Source organism: Macrobrachium nipponense, chromosome 1, assembly GCF_015104395.2.
Source record: "Macrobrachium nipponense isolate FS-2020 chromosome 1, ASM1510439v2, whole genome shotgun sequence".
Lineage (NCBI taxonomy): Eukaryota > Metazoa > Arthropoda > Malacostraca > Decapoda > Palaemonidae > Macrobrachium > Macrobrachium nipponense.
In genome coordinates this window covers 79,830,577-79,848,076 of record NC_087200.1, presented here as the reverse complement: position 1 = coordinate 79,848,076, position 17,500 = coordinate 79,830,577, and the positions used below count along the sequence as shown (strand labels likewise).

The 17,500-nt window shown below is 36.2% G+C and overlaps 1 protein-coding gene across 1 annotated transcript in view; it reads right to left on the bottom strand.

Annotated features, from left to right (window-relative positions):
• The window catches only part of LOC135219400 (uncharacterized), a 269,936-nt gene that overhangs the window by 72,734 nt on the left and 179,702 nt on the right, over positions 1-17,500 (bottom strand). Inside the window, exons 12-14 of the mRNA XM_064256148.1 lie at positions 13,533-14,588; positions 12,340-12,492; positions 11,717-11,928 (exon numbers count right to left, since the gene is read on the bottom strand). Coding sequence (XP_064112218.1) covers positions 11,717-11,928; positions 12,340-12,492; positions 13,533-14,588 — 1,421 coding nt within the window. The remainder of the gene's footprint in view (positions 1-11,716; positions 11,929-12,339; positions 12,493-13,532; positions 14,589-17,500) is intronic.

Sequence of the window (17,500 nt, the reverse complement as noted above, 5' to 3'; positions counted from 1 at the left end):
TATATATATATATATATATATATATATATATATATATATATATATATATATATAATACATATACGTATATGAAAAATACACGCTCTGAAAAAAAAAATTGAAAAAACGAAGAATAGGTGACCCATACATTTTATGCAAGTATATATATATATATATATATATATATATATATATATATATATATATATATATATATATATGAAAAATACTAACCACCTGAATGACTCCCGCTCCGAGAAAAGGAAAAACGAAGAATAGTTCGAGACCTCGCACTCTGCCCTGACACTTTCGTTCTGGCTTTGCCGGAAATTACTCGTACCGCAATTAACCACGACATTAGCTTAAGCTGCCGCCAACTAACCTTGAGGAAATCTTGGGGTATTGCTGAGACACGAACTCAATTACCGGTCTTGCCTTGGTTGATATTTTCCTATTATTTCATATATTATTTGCTGATGCTTCCATTCAAAGAGAACTGATTAACTGCACTGCAATGTACATGGCATGTGGACAAGCGTGGATAGTTTACTTATATAGGGTTAAAGTTATGAAGGGATGAAAAGAACGGATCGATCTCCCAAAATATAATTTTTCTATGTCGCTACAACTTGAAGATATGCTGGGGTCTAGATGATGCAGATAGTTTTATTTCCCTTACGCCAATTTCTGACACATTTCACTTTATAGTCTACAACGAATGGCAATGGTTAAGAGGGAAAAAAGGAATTAGTGACGTACTAATCTGAAGAAAAACAAAAAAATGATTAACAGCACAATTTAGCAGTTTTCTGTATCCAAACCTTGCAATTGACTATGTAATGAATGTAAATAAAAGATCATTACTTCTTTAAGTTATAAATACTCAGCTCGTTTACCAGTATTATCTTTTTTTCGCCGGCTCCATACAAAGACTCCAAAGATCATTGTTAACTTCCATACTGGCCACTCAATAGCAGTACGTCGAACCCTCTACACACTGAAACATTCACCACTATTTTGCACAAACTTTGTTTCCTTGTCATTTACGAACCCACGTTCCACTAGTCTATCAGTCAATTTCTAACAATTTCGAATCATACAATTTCGCCAACCTATCTTCTTTCTTTCACTTCTCTCCGGGTCGCCGTCGCCAGCATGTATTTGACATACAGGGAAGTAAAGGACTTCCACACAACAACTCCGTCCCTAGAATGTATGCCAGTAGGTACACTGATCATATTTTAGTCGCCACTATTTCGGAGAAGGATGTCTCCCACATGAGTACCACCTTTGAGAGCAACTCCTGTCTAACCTTCACCTGTGAATGTAGTGCAGAAGGGCATTTTTCCTTCTTAAGGTGCGTCCACACGGTCGAACAATGTCCGACGGACAAACAATGTTACCATATCATTGGCGAAGCAAGATGACGTCATAAGCGTTGAACGGTGGACGTAGATCTGGCAACAAACAGTGGTACCAGATGAGGTTGTAAACCACTGTTTTTACTCTGCTCACAAGGCAAAGACCGGCAGACAATTGTTAATTGGTAACAATGGTTGTCCGTCGGACATTGTTCGACCGTGTGGACGCACCTTTAGGCTTGGACATCTACAAGCAACAGAGAAACTTTAGGACCAAGGTGTTTATGAAAACCACCAATGTGCACCGCTGCCTCAGAGCCAGATGACTTGCAGTCTCCTCAGTGAACACGGCCTAACCACACAGCAATAGTTAGAATGAGACCCAGTGTGCTTGATTGTATCCGCTAGCCTCTGATTAGTAATGGATATGCAGGACATCCTATTAAGGATATAATTATGATAAGTTGAACCCGTGTGGTGCACCAAGCCCAGCAACCAACCCCTTCCCCCCAAAAAAAAATCACGACCAACATCATTAGAAATTATTCTAAGGCAACACTGTGGGAATTGTGGTAAACTTAAGGAGTACCAATCGGACATTAGTTAATCCTACTAATAGGGACACCACATTGGATCACGAATCTCCTGCAAGCCAGCCACTCAAGATCCTTAATAATACAGAATAGTAAGATGCCCAGGGGCCCCAATGGAGGCCACCAGCAATGTGGCATTTAAATATTCTGTTCAAGAGGCTTAAGTTCTATAGGGGAAAAAAAGTGTCGACATTCCAACACTCCACTGAAATAGAACATGGCGACCACTCTTTACGAAGCTAATCGAAAAAAGAAATATTCACAAAGACACCAACTTTACGAAAATGCAGATTGCAGAAGCAAGGTTTAGCACCCTTCTATCAACATTCAGCAAACTCCAGGCTTCATACCAACGTTTGTGCCCTAGGGAGCTGCGCCCCTTCTGGGCGCAACAAACCTAAAGGGAAATGCTATCCCATCAAGAGCAACAAACCCCAAGGGGCAATGCAACACCTGGGTACTGACACCCCATCAGGAGCATCATGCCCTCTGGAGCATCAGCCTCTTCTAGAGCAGCCCGCCCATCAGCAACCCTTGTGCCAGCCACTCATTAGTAAGTTCCAGTCATCACTCAGGACCATTGACCAGAAGAGCATCAAGGATGGCAAGAGGATACAGTCAACACTCAAGATAATTCCCTCAACCATTCAGCCGATGAAAATTCAGATCATTCACTGAGGTTGAGTGGCTGAGCCACTGAACCGGGCCCATTCAATCTCTTGTCTCTTTTTATGGGCTTCTCTACGAGCAAGAACCCGCACTGGCATAACGCCAGCTTCATTTCAAACAACAACACCAGAAACTGCAATGGCATCTCAACAACCGACATCTCAAAAAAATTAGAAACAGTCAAAACAACCAAACGATCCTTTTAAACACCTCCAGTTTTATACACAGCAAACTCCTGGACAACGTCCTCACCTCCTCCTTACCACACCCTTAACCATAATTCCTGGCCTCCGACCTTCTTCCAAACGTGCTCGTGTTATTTCTACATCCCTACCCCGTCCAGGACCAGCCTTCGAATTAATGGACAAGAGGCAAAAATCCACATGAATAATTCCGTCACCACGGATTAGACCTATTCGGCACTTCGACCTTCGACGACTCAGTGATCACCACTTCAGCGATTGTTGATCATTTTGAATGTTTTTCCTTCTGCCCCCTCATCCACCTAGCGTGTTAAGACCGGATCTTGGAATTATCGCTCAGTCTTCCACTTAACCTTTTACCACATTACTTTTATCGCCTTACTAATGAGGGATATACAACAAACTCTAATTGTACACTTGCATTCTACAGTCCTCCTTAGAGGGGCACAAAGCATTTCAATAAAACAACGGCATACAGTTCTCCTCGAGACACATACACAGACTAGGAGAGAAGAGTACCTTTTCTCCAACAACACTCCTTCCTTTACCTCCATCGATCTCCTACCACTGAAAAGGTGAACTGAAGCAACTGTCGCGAGTAAATTAAATATGGTATGATGACTCCGTAGACTTTTTTTCAATATTTTCCTCGGCCCCTTTTTTCGTAAGATAAAATTTTTCTATTTTTAGTCCTGGCGACTCGTCAGTATTTTCTGTTACGGATCTCTTTGTTATCAATTTCACGTCATTAAATGATCTGTTGAACTCTATCATTTCGTCATTTGCATATCGTCAGAATGACTCTTAACGAATCAGCATATGTATTACAATTCACTAGAATTTATGACTAAATGATTTATTTCATAGTGTCTTTCAAATACCATTAAGACGTAGAATACCATTCTTGAGAGTACGAAATCTACTAGCACAGCTGATTTCAATCAAATTTTCCACAGAGAATACTTGTGGCCTATATATATATATATATATATATATATATATATATATATATATATATATATATATATATATATATATATATATATACATATATATATATATATATATATACATATATATATATAGATAATATATATATATATAATAATATATATGTATGTATATATATATGATTATAGTCACTTTAGCACGTGATCTATTTTTCACACATATCCACATGTGAAAAATAAGAAGCGGGATGTAGGTCCTGACCGGTTTCGACTTTATTTCCAAGCTATTGACGAAGGACTGATGTATAGTATTAGAGGTCACAAATTTATATACTAAGGAGACAGTACTGATGAACATACACACAACCGTTTGAGACTGCAGATCCACCCACAGGCAGGTGTCAAGGTAGGAGTGGCTTTCAAAAATCATTTGGCTAAAATTTATAATAAATTCTCAAGGGACACTACCGATAAACGTAGCCACCGTAGGAGACACCAAGTCCACACCTGACAGGTGTCAGGGAGGCGGGCTTGGAAATCTCATTACCACTACTGCCCCTTCACTGTGTTTACAAATATAATAATCCTATTTCCATACAACTCTACATCCTACCTTAAAATTTGAACAATTTATAAATTTCTTTTGACATTAAAGGATCAAGTTTATACATTTCTTGACTGATGTTCATATTATTTTTGTAACTTTCTTTTATGAAGCTAGATTCCATGATATTCCTTGCCATTGTATTACTAGAATACACAATCTTTTTTCCCCCTTCCCAGTTAATAGCAGGATTGTTCTTACTATTCCCCTATGCATATCTAACACATTTTTTATGCTGTTCTATTCTCTTTTCCAGTGCTTTATCCGTTTGAAGAATGTAAAAGTTGTCACAAGATTTACATGGATTTTATATACACATCCTTTAGTATTGTCGAGGGAGCTCTTCATAAGTACGTTTCATTGTTTTATTGTTTGTAAAAGCGACATTAACACCAAATTTCTTCAGGAGATGGGGATATCTTTCATATTATCATTATAAGATAGCACAAGCAAATATTTTGTGATGTAAGTTTCTGTTTGGTTTTGATACATATGTATTTATATATATATATATATATATATATATATATATATATATATATATATATATATATATATAATATATATATATATATGTGTGTGTGTGTGTGTGTGTGAGTAGTGTGTGTGTGTGAGTATATATATATGTGTGTGTATGTATATTAATATATTATATATATATATATTATATATATATATATATATATAATATATATATACTATATATTATATAGATATATATATAACATACATACATAATATGTATATAATATACATAATATATATATGTATAATATTAATATATATTATATATATATATATATATGATATATATTATAATATACAAACAGGTATGTATACATTATATTGATTATATATAATAATATATATATATAGACATCTATTATATTATATATATATTATATATAGATATATAGATATATAATATATATATATATGCGTAGAGCTGGAGGAAGGAGTGAAACAAAGAGCATATTGGACACTGCCAAAGGGGACGAAAAGATTCACTGGGAATGGAAGATGAATTCTATAGATGAAAGATTTAGCCACAAGGAGATTTCCCAGACTACCGTGACTAAAAAATAAATTGGAATGGAAGATAAATTCTATCGAGATGATAGATTTGGCCACAGAAATTTCCCAGAGTACTATGACTAAAAAAAAAAAAAAAAAAAAGTAAAAATCAAAAGCAGAAAGCATTGTTCTACAAGTATCATCATTGATACCTTATTTTTTGTCTTCAGCTTTGCCAATTTATATATGGGGTCGCTGTTTCCTATCAGCATTCCCCACCTTCCTCTGTATCATCATTCATACAAAAGAGAATAAATTCTACCCATAATATATGACAGAAAAGTCATTTATATAAAAGAATATTTTTCATAAACGCAACGTTAATTATAATTAGGTTCTTTGAGGACATCCCAGAAATGGATGAATAAGGCTCCTATAATACATTAATCAAATGCAGGAAATGTGGAACGGTAAAAAAAGAAAGGCAATCTTTACAAAACACTTAGCAGCCTTAACTTAGCTTACCTAATTATCCCAGGGCAAGCTTGATGTACCCTTAACGCCTAACATTGAATTAGACGTAAAGGTGTAAGAAATTCTAAGGACGGGATGGTTGGTAAAAGCATGTTTAACAACATGCAATTCCAGCCGCCCTCACACGGGATTCAAGTCTGTTTTTTGTCGTTGGGGAGACTAGGATGTTCCCTATTGCACACGTGCACGCGCGCGCGCAAGCATACACACAACACCATTCCCATCATCTTAAAACTGTAATTAAATTTTTTTTCAGTATTACTTAAAATATAAAAGTACAACATCAAACTTCATTCAATTTTGTAATTGTCTTTCACTCTCATTACCCGTGCGTCATGACGACCTTTTTATGAAGAGAATAGACACAAATTAAACACGTTCATAGACTCTCAGTTGTAATTGGAAACACAGAATAATCGAAAAGAAGAATAGCCTAAATTCAATATACCAAATAAATTAAAATGTGCTAAAATCTACGGCGAAATACACTAGATTTTATTAGAAATAATTTTTCTATACTGTTTGACATGCACATTATTTATTTTTTACATTTTCATTCTAGTAAACAAATCATAAATATCCTATCCTAAAATTCCTGTATCTTTAACTCAACGCGAAACACATTTTTCAGACCTTTTTACGCTTTTCCATAGGGCTTTCCTAAATACCCCCCACCCCCCCCCCCCACAACAATAACAACAACTAAGTAATTTGTAGGCTTACTCCCCGACTAAGCGAACAAGCGTTTGACCAACCCTGGATGAAGTTCAATTTTGGACCTGAGCAAATTATGCCTTTGTAACTCGCTGGGAAACTGTTTTTCTTTCGCACACACACACACGCAAACACACACACACACACAAGTACCAAAAGCGCGGGCTTTAAGTCTAGGTTTTCATTTCTGAGGTCATCTTACCATTCTCCCGATTTCACTAAAAGTAAACAAATTCTATGTTAAAGGTTCGAGTTTTTCAGTTTTCTCGCTATTTTTGCACAATCAGTTTAAACGGTCTATAGACAATTCTGTAAACCTTGCAGCTTAAACTCAACAGATTTTTGCTGATCCTGGGTGATCTTCATGACGTCAGAAGCTGACGCGGCGTCATAATGCTTAATTGGGCTACCTAATCCGAATGTGTTGCCTAAGCAGCCTCTCTCTCTCTCTCTCTCTCTCTCTCTCTCTCTCTCTCTCTCTCTGTATACCTACTGTACCAATTCTCACAGACTAAGTTTACAACCAGGTCCAATTTGCAAAAAGTGATCCTTGAAGTCTTCTCTACACAGCCTCAGAAGCAAATAATGAGTAGGTCATTAAGTTCTCTTCTTTACTGTGAACAAATGCCACCGTTGAAGCCTGACATTACAAAGCACTGCAAGATGGACACATGGGTGTACCGTCCAAACTATATAAATATATATATATATATATATATTATATATATATATATATATATATATTTATATATATATGCACGATGTATATGATGTATATACATATATTCTAGATATAATATATATATATATATTATAATTATATAATATATATAGTATATATATCATACATACACATTTTGCGTCACAGCCCAAAAAGGCATAAGTTAATAAAAGGGAAATTTAATTAATTGTTGTTCTAGTGGGGGAATAAAAGAACAAAAAATCACTAATTGTTTCCTTGGTGTATGTTACACGTTCTATGTCATACCTCAGTAAATTCTCGGCGGACAACAAATTCTAGTGAAAGTCAGTTCCATGAAAACAGAAAACAAGATAAAATGGCGTTACTTGTGCGCCCTTCGACTGCTAACTCTTTTACCGTCAGCGTCTACTCAAGGATTCTGAACTACAATAAAATAAGTGAAACACTGGTTAAAACTATCATTAAGTTGCTAACCTGTATCAAACCTCTTTGTGGTATGTGTGAGATAAGCTGCCGACATACTGATAAGATGTTTTACTTCAGCGGAACACACCTTAAGAAGCATAAGCAGTGACACGGCTACTTAGTGAAAACAATGGTCACCCAGATGAATGCAGATAAACCCTCATTCAATTTGAGAGCAGCCACCTTATAGAGAGACCCAACGCAAGGCAATCAGCCAGAACAAGCCCGTGTACAGTGAACAATGGCACACAAGCAACAGTAGGGCCCTCCTCCAAGTATTCCTCCTGCTTGTCCCAGTTAGCTTAATGCATGTATATGAATCCAAAGTCTAATAAAGAATAAGTCTGTTCACGCGCAGGTGTTGACGTCACCTAGCCCGAGTATCCTTTTATTATCTGTTATTTTGTCCACTTCTCAGTCACACTATTCAACTTTATTAATTTCAAGTATATCATTCGTATTTAAAGAAAAATTAACAAAAATAGTATGATTAAAATATATACGTAATGTTTCTGTCTATTCTTGTTATAGCTTACTTAAAGTTAATAATATTAGATGAGGAGTGGCCAGCACTGTACTCTATCAGTAATTACTGTGTAATATTATCATCATTATTATTATGTTTAGACTGAAGTAATTACTTAGTAATTTATATGATGTCCGTGCAGTAAATGAATAGAAATGAGAGAGAGAAATGAACAATGCATCTTACACATTATAATGTAATTTAGCATTTAATTAGATAATTAACCTTTGAAATGTAAGCTTCTATCCTCATGTCTTTATTTTTGTAGATTGCCCAGCTTACCTTCTGTAGTGGAATAATTAGCATTGATATGGCTACAGGCCCGTACTGAGCGGGGGGAGGGGGCGGGGGCGGGCGGTCGAACGAACCCCCCAAATTTCTGGAATTTCATATTTTTCTGTGACTATCCCTTTCATTGAACTGATTTACCATTTTAGAATGTGTTTGTTTGTTTGTTTGTTTGTTCGTAAAGCATATATTTCAGCCAATATGTAAAGAAGGGGAATAAATGGCTACAAATAGGCCCATTTATTTTTCGAATAACAAAATATTCAGGCCTAGGCCTATAGTTTAAGTTAATATGATTAAAATACTGATTTAGTTTTACTATACGGATTTGTTTGTATGATTCTTTATGAAAAGAAGCCCGATATTTTCATTTGGTAGGATCATTGTAGGCTATAACACGAATAGACAGAAACATTTCGTACATATTTTAATCATAATATTTTTTCTTTAAATACGAATGATGTACTTGAGATTAATAAAGTTAAATAGTGTGACTGAGAAGTGGACAAAATAACAGATAAAAATAAAAGTCCCCCATTAATCACTCCGTTTCTTTCAAATGTCTTTTGCAATCCTTCTCGTGAAAGCGCGACTGCACGCACTCTTGCACAAACAGCTTCTATATTTTCTCTATTGCAAAATGTGGCCCAATTTTCCCTCAAGGCCTCATCTCGTGGGAAAAGTTCCATCTTTGTTTTCGTAATAGGATGTGCAGCCACTAACAGCACAATTGCAAGGCATGTTTGATTGCCGCAGCCAGATTTGTGCACACAACAACGGCTCGTTGCTGACTGACTCTGCTCCAGGTAACGGACCCAGCAATTGCGGAGCTAGATGACGCCATTGCCTTTTTCGTAGCAAGTGAACAGACTTATCTTTTATTAGGCTTTGTATGAGTCACGGTGATGCGAAAATAGTTCATAATATGGCTAAGTGCGGCAAACCTACGAGTTTTTTAACATGGGAAAGGTGGGTGGATATCGATTCTAATTACAAATACCCGAGTTCGACAGTGATTTCTACGGTCGGATTCGGTATCAACTTATAACTCACTTGTGTCCGAGTTGGTCAAGACGTCACTCAAGTCCTGATTTCTCCTTTGTGCGCTGGTTCGAATCCACGAAAGGACGAAATTATTATCAACTAAAAAATTCACCTTTGGTGTACGTACATATGAAAATAAATTAATTCCGATGTAAAACGAATTAGATATTAATAGACATTTGTAACTTAATGAATAAGTATATATATATATATATATATATATATATTATATATATATATATATATATATATATCCCTCTCTCTCTCTCTCTCTCTCTTAACCGGCCCCCCCTTTTATTAAAACTACACAAATTGGAAACCCTTACCTGTTGTCAATGGTGCCCTCTGTCTGCAACCATGTCGTTAGGGGGGTAAGATATATATTTATATATATATATAATATATATATATATATATATATATATATATATATATATATATATATATATATATATATATATATATATATATATATATATATAATATATGTAAATTAGGTTAACTATAAGTTTCGGGTATTTCTGCAGCCATGTACTTGCTAGATAACTGCCGAAACATGGTTTTTTGTATCAGTATCTCTACAACTGCAAATCTGGTAGAAAACGATTAAACCAATCAGACGGACCAACACATTAAAAATCGAACCAATTGTTTTTATCCTACAAATGCTTATTTATGACAAACGCCTGTCTGTTCTTGAGAGATTTCCTCTTGCTAGACTGGATACAGCAGAAAGGAGTTGTAACAGTATGATGCCAGATGAGCTTTCATGAACAAAATAAGAGAAATGTTTTGGAAACTTTGCTGAAACATATTCAGTTCTTAGAGAGTGCGACAGAGAACTGTTTATTTCTACAGATCTTAGCTGCCAACTCTGGAAAGAACGTATTATCTTCAGTTATTCAGCGTGGATCGTGTTTTTATTACAGAAGGAAATGTTTTAACAACTAGTTTAGAATTTAACCTAGTGGTTAATGATAAACAAACAAGTATGATGCTTTCGGATAAACAATGAAACTATTATATGAAAGTAAATTCGAAAAGCTTGTTCATTACAGCTGGTGCCCGAGCTATGTTTTCACAACTGACATATGACAGGGTAAATGAACCATTACATGTTGTAATTGACGCTTCATGTACTACAATTAATTAAGACATGGGCTACAAAAAAAAAAAAAAAATTAAAGTAAGTAGAAACAGAACAAAATTCTGACGTAACAGATATTTTTACATTTGATTTGCCAGAACAATTAAATTTCGTTAAAACTTTACAAATATTAGTAGTCAAAAATGTACAATGACTTCAAGTCTTAACGAAGGGTGGCATTAATTAAAAAGAATTTGGAATAGCCTCTTAACTCTTCAGCGCCGTATTGCGATTAGAATGAATTATTCTTTGGAAATTGAATTTTTTCCTGCCGCTCTGACGACATAAATAATTTAAAGAAATAAAAGTTATTTTTGTGAAAAGAAGGAAGTGTCATCAAACCACATCCCGTCTCTATAAATGAAAGATGACAACCCTGACAGCTTATGCAACTTCGGCCATGGAGTAACGCTATATTAGCAAGCTTTGAATCTCAAATTTGTCACCGACAAAAATGAACCCTTCGGTGTGTCTCAATTAAACATTGCAAATGTTGTACGGATATGATGTAAGGAATGAAGCCTTTCGATATAGCTATACGGATGCCTTGTGTCCTATTTTGACAAGGAACTTCAAAAGAAAGAGAAAAGGAAAAATAATTGCATCAGGAATACTGCAAAAGGAAAATTGATCGCAAGCCTCTCCGATACTCAAAACAAATGGCCACTTGCAAGAAACTGCCGATTCTCAGAAATACTGGAAATTTTACCAAATGCATTCACAATATTCAGGCAGGCGTCCATTTGGAGAACATGATTTGATTTCGTGTTTTAGATGAATACAACGTAATAACATTAAAAATAAAAAAAATAAAAAACACCAATGACATCATCCATAAAACTATAAAAATGTCCATCTTGCGTTTCTTTAGCTGCGTACATCTTGAAATCAAACATCAAAACAGATACAGTTGAACGCTTACCTGAATTTCGAGGAGACCAAGACGAGCATGACAGCCAAATTGCCAACTACAGCCGTGACAACCACAAACCAGACAGCAACACGAAGAGCGATGTTTCCCATGATGTCCTCGCAGGGGTTGAAGGCATCAGGGGCAGGGACGCACATGACATCGTGGTAGTTTCTCGAGAGGTTTCCACACAGCACGATGATCGTCGTATTATTCATCGGGGCCTAAGAGGAAGAAGGGGATAGTGCTGCTTTACTTAAATATTCGGAATTCAATAAATCTGTTTCGGTGTTAATACGCGTACAAGTCGAAATCAGTTTGAATACACATTATTTTATGAGGAAAGCGAATGAAGCTTATCTTGTAATGACATAACAGCGTGGAAGTTATGCATCTATGAGGTTTTTGTGGCAGGCATTTTAAAACCAATTAATATTCTAGGCATCGAAGCAAATATGAGATTTTGTGGAACAGAACTGCTTAGGATTTTTTTTCTTCACGATTTATACAAAATGAGCTGTAAAGCAAAACAACATGATACCGCAATATGTGATAACCTAAGGTATAGAGTTTGAGTGACGACCTAGTTCTGTTAAATCACTTAATTATATACAAAAATCCACCTCTGATCTTACCCTCGTTACGTGCCACTTGTCATCCTCATTCTTTAGATTTGTATTGGGGATGTCCTCGGAAAATATCTCTTTTTCTACGAACCCTCCTTCATCAATCAACCCTTCTCCAGGAAAGCCAAAATGCTCCGGAGAATCCCCGTGACCTGGCCAGATCTGGAGAGGATTAAAGGATATACAGACACGAAATCAAACGACAGTGCTGAGATGAACTGTAGTTCTCTGAGATGACATTGTTTCTCCAAAATAATATAAAGGAAATCAGACGTTTAAAGGTAACTACCAATAAGAACTCAGCATTATAAAATTCATCTAATACATCACCAGATTCTAAAATCTGGCGTGGCAGGGTATAATCTTATAAAAAAAAAACTGATTTCGGTTCCTGAAGATTCCTGACAAAAGATTTGTCTTTACATGATTTCTCGTGTAATTGTACTAAACCTAAGTCTATATTGCTCCAAGTTTAATGGTGTGTACCTTCCAGGGAACTTATGAAAATCTTAATTATGTTTAGTCTGAAGTTTTCATGATCCAGTGGTAAAGTATTTCTTAAGTAAATGGGATGCCAATTAAACATTCTTTGACTCTACGTACTGAACAGGAGTTTTAGACTAAAAAATATCAGAGTTCCTGGTTTATCAGATTATGATGATCGTATTCAAATTGAAGTTGTCCCATTGCTATCTTTGGAACTGGATGAGGGTGCTGAAGGTATTCACTGAATAACCAGTTTTATAATCTCTGCAAAAGTCTCAAATTACCATAATGAATTAACACTACGTGTTCCGACGTCATTAATGATGGAGTGATGTGTTTGAAGGCAAAAGGACTTAAGTCTGCTAGCAAAAGCACTAGACAGACAGAACATGTCTAAAATCAAGTGGTTTTACGGCATCTGAATGATAAGTATACTTGCAAAATACAAAGTACTGGGATATGACACCATATGGTTGTTGCTCAGGTTATATCAACACCTCGAAAAAATGAAGGTCCTCGTACATCAGATGGGCAATTCTTTTGCTCAAGTTGGTGGGCAATGTCAAGGGAAATCCAAATATATGTATGTTCCAAGACAAATTACAACCAACTGAAATTCAAACTATTGTTTGGATATGGCATGTTTAGAACTGAATGCTCATAAGAGATGAATGTAATAGATATTCAAAGAAAAATAGGTGATAAATCAGACTTACCTCGGGATCTCCCCAAACACCGACAAAAGTGTCATTTTGTTTGAAAGTATCCGATGGATACCTATCAGCCGAGTGATTGAAAGGTCCAAAGCCAAGGAAATAATTCTGGAATCCTCCTGGCCCTCCTGCCCCTACCTCAGCCACATTAGTATCTAAGACTCCTCCCTGGTTTAAGGGAATTTCATCGGTCCCAAAGCCTTTATCCAGGATGGGGTCGAAGGCCTCTTTTGATAAGGAGTCCCCAACTTCGGCGCTTTTTGTTTCTGACTTCTTATTCAGAACAGGAAGGATTTCCATCGACTCCTTCAGTCCAAAACCATTTCCTGCACTGCCCTGTGACCCCTTAAATAATTCCCTCCTGCTCAGCCGGGCATGTTTAACTGCGTGAGATACCTTTGATAGCTCAAACCTCTGTTTCATTTGATGTCTGAGAGGAATTAAATAGCTACTTTTGATTTCTTCATGGTCCACACTTTTTGATTTGTCAGATTCTGGGGTGGTTATATTTATATCTGGCCGCGAACGTCCATGTCGTGAAGCATAGTGTTTTGCTTTTGAGGTGGGCATTACTACTTCATTCACGCGTAGAGATTTACTGCTTCTTTGAACGCCGTTGCTTGTGGGCAATATTTCTGCTAACTCTAAGTTGTCAACAGAGTTCACGACGGAGGATTTGGTGTCTTGAAATCGCTTAAATGAATTAACAGGATAGGATTTTCTTGGGAGCTGCTTCCAGTGCGTTGCCTCACTATGAAATGACTGGATCCTTGAAGTAGCAACGTACTTTTTCCCTCCAATCAATGACTCTGGTTGAACAGAACCCCAAGTTCCCTCTTCAGAAAAGGAAAAGTCTTGATTACTCGTGTGTTTATCAGCCACTGCCCCGCTATTCTCATAAGATGAAGTCAGGGAGGTCAGGACACCTTCTTCTGTGGGCGCAGTAACGGGTTGGATGGGTGCGTATCGCCGCTGTCTGATACGTGTGGTTTGAGTCATGGTCGGTGATGTCGGGGACGTCAGCTCAGAGCAGTGTTCCTGTTCCATTTCTTTCAGTTTCTGTGAAAGGAAAATTTCGAAACATTGAAGTTACTTTTGAAATAGTCATGTTAAATGTCAAATAAGTTGCTTTTACATTAGGCATTTAAGTATTCAAAATTCAGCCATTCATTAACCATAGCGTTTCATCTTCACCTAACACATTGACATTTTATAATTTGGCTATTTCATCATACAATAGTGCTGTCCTCATTAGTTCAAAACAGGAATAGTTGTCAGACAAAAATTTAATGTACAAGTCGTAGATGTTTCGCTAAGACTAATTTTGTAGTGATTTTTCATTTTACAAACAAAATTGAGAGATCATAGCACTTACTGAAAAAAAAACAGCGTACGGAAACATGTTTGAAAAGAAAAAAAAATGTCGTGAAATAAGAAAATAAAGACGACTCAGAAGGCACATTGAGATAATTGCATCAAAAGCTGGAGATTAAATATTGGTAAAGACAATTTAACTAAGTGGCGGACTAGGAGTAAAATGTGTCTTATAAACGGAATATTCTTCAAGAGAAGTTAATTTTTCTTTATTAACGATGTATAAAAGTTTACATAAAAACGTGTATCTGCGGCTGTTCATTTAAAAGAGTGACATATGATTGAAGGAACAAGACCAGATGAGGAGAGTGTTTAAAAATAATGAAATAATCTGCATTAATCTTGTTTATCATAAAACCGCTCTTTTGAGTTTTTTTTTTACTTATGAGCCTTAAAGCATTGTGAATAAGAATAATTAAAAGTACAGAGAAATCGTGGATGATCATTTACTTGGCACAACTCCCAAGTAATTTCACAATATGTGTAGACTGAGTGCAGAGTAGAATAATTATTTCTGAGATGAAAGAAAGGATTACAAGAATAGTCGGAAATAAAGCAAAATTCGCAGTTGTACAGTAGAAGATGAGAAAGTTTTTGGAAATGGAAAAAGTAGAATGGCTCAATTTTGGGCAGATGATACTACTTCCATCACTACTGGTAAGAACTTACAAAGACTGATGAAAGAGTGTGAAGGTGTTTAGAGGAGGAGACTAAAAAATAAACATTGTATATCAAAAGATTCTTGATTAGTGTTTATTGTGAATGATTCAAAACTGCGATTTGCCACCATCTATTTGAAGAAAATTTTACAAGTGCTGTCGACAAATGAGAAACAGTTTGAGAGTGTACAAACCAAGAGAGGCACTACAGCCAATTATGAAATCCATGAAGAAATTAGTAAGACCTCTCTTTAAGTGAAAGGAAGCTAATGAATGTATGAACGAAAAGTGAAACGTAACACAATTTTTCACGTTGTAAATGTGGAGAAAGAGTGCAGAAGGAATGCTGAAATATATGGGAGGTACAAGGAGACCGAAATCGTTGGTAGAACAATGGGCTAGGGTTTATCGGGTGTATTTTGGGTACATGGAGAGAATAAAATAAAATATAATATTGTTAAAAATCTAATAAATGGTATAAACGCTATGTAAGGTCCCAGAGCGTTCGTAAGAAAGGTCACCGAAGAATGAACGTCCTTGTTACCCAGAACTGATACCGAGTAAGCTTGTTAACGAAAGAGGTCTTTGAAATATGGCAATAGTGTTGCCAGTGCACTGGATTGATAAAGTACTTAAATGTTATCGAAAAGGTTCTCTGAAGCATGAAACTACATTTCAAAGAGTTCCGGAAGGATGAAGTGGAAGTGGCAGTGTTGCTGGCAAAAACGCTGCTTGAAGCATGAAAATCCATTTCATACAGAATATGTATAAGAATGACAAAGTGGCAAAGTGTATTGACAAAGGTCTATGCAGAATGGCACTACATACTGATTTCAAGGGCGACATAGCGCCAGGGAGCTAGCAATAAAAGGACCACGAAGCCTGAACTACATTCCATAAAGAGTATCAGTGATAGTGGCAAAGTTCTGATAAGAGAGGCTCCTACGGCATGAAACTACATTTCAAAAAACTTATAAGAGTAAAAAACTGGCTGTGTGTTCACAATAAAGGTCCTTGAAGCATCAAACTACATTTCACAAAGAGTATAAGAATGAATTACTAGTACAGAGTGAAACTGTGGCAAAGTTCTAGATATGAAAGGTCCTTAAAACAAGAACCTACTTGATGCATGAAACTACCTTTGATAAAGGTTAAAGAGCAATAAACTGAAATATGAAATTACTATATATTCAAAGCGTAAGAGTATAAAAGTGTTAAATTGGTAGCAAGAAAGGTCCTTTCTTGCTAACAGTTTATAAAGCGTACAACGGAAATAAAGAGGCTGCGTGTTAAGAGAAGTCCTTGAAGCATGAAACTTTATTTTACAACAAGGCGTGATCCGACCTCCTGCTTACTCGGTCAAATAAGCGTTGTTTCACCAACGAAAATTACAATAAATACGCTACATTTTATGAAAAAATTGTTCCGTGCTGTTTAACATGCACATTATTTTTCACATTTTCATTCTATAAATAAATCCTAAATACCTTATCCTAAAATTCTTGTATCTTTAACTCAACGCGAAACACCTTTTCCAGACCTTTCTGGGCTTTCCCATTGGGCTCTCCTACAACCTCCCCTACATTAACAACAACAACCACCTAGTAGTTTGTAGGCTTCCTCCCCGAGTAAGCGAAAAGCATAAGGATGGTGAAGCGTCAACGTGCTAACAAGAAAGGTCCCTGAATCACACGAGCATATCTGATAGAGAAGCACTGACGTTGCGAAAATGGTTCCATTATACTGACCAAGTATTTACATCACAGATGACACAAAGGCCTCTTGCGTATTTTCTTTAAGCCATATTCATTTCAAAGACATTTCATATATAAAAACACTCGTGCCTTTAAGCACCCATTACTAAACAACATATTAACCCAATATGACATCACATCACGCATGACGAAGAAAATATATTGTAAATGAGATTTCAAGATA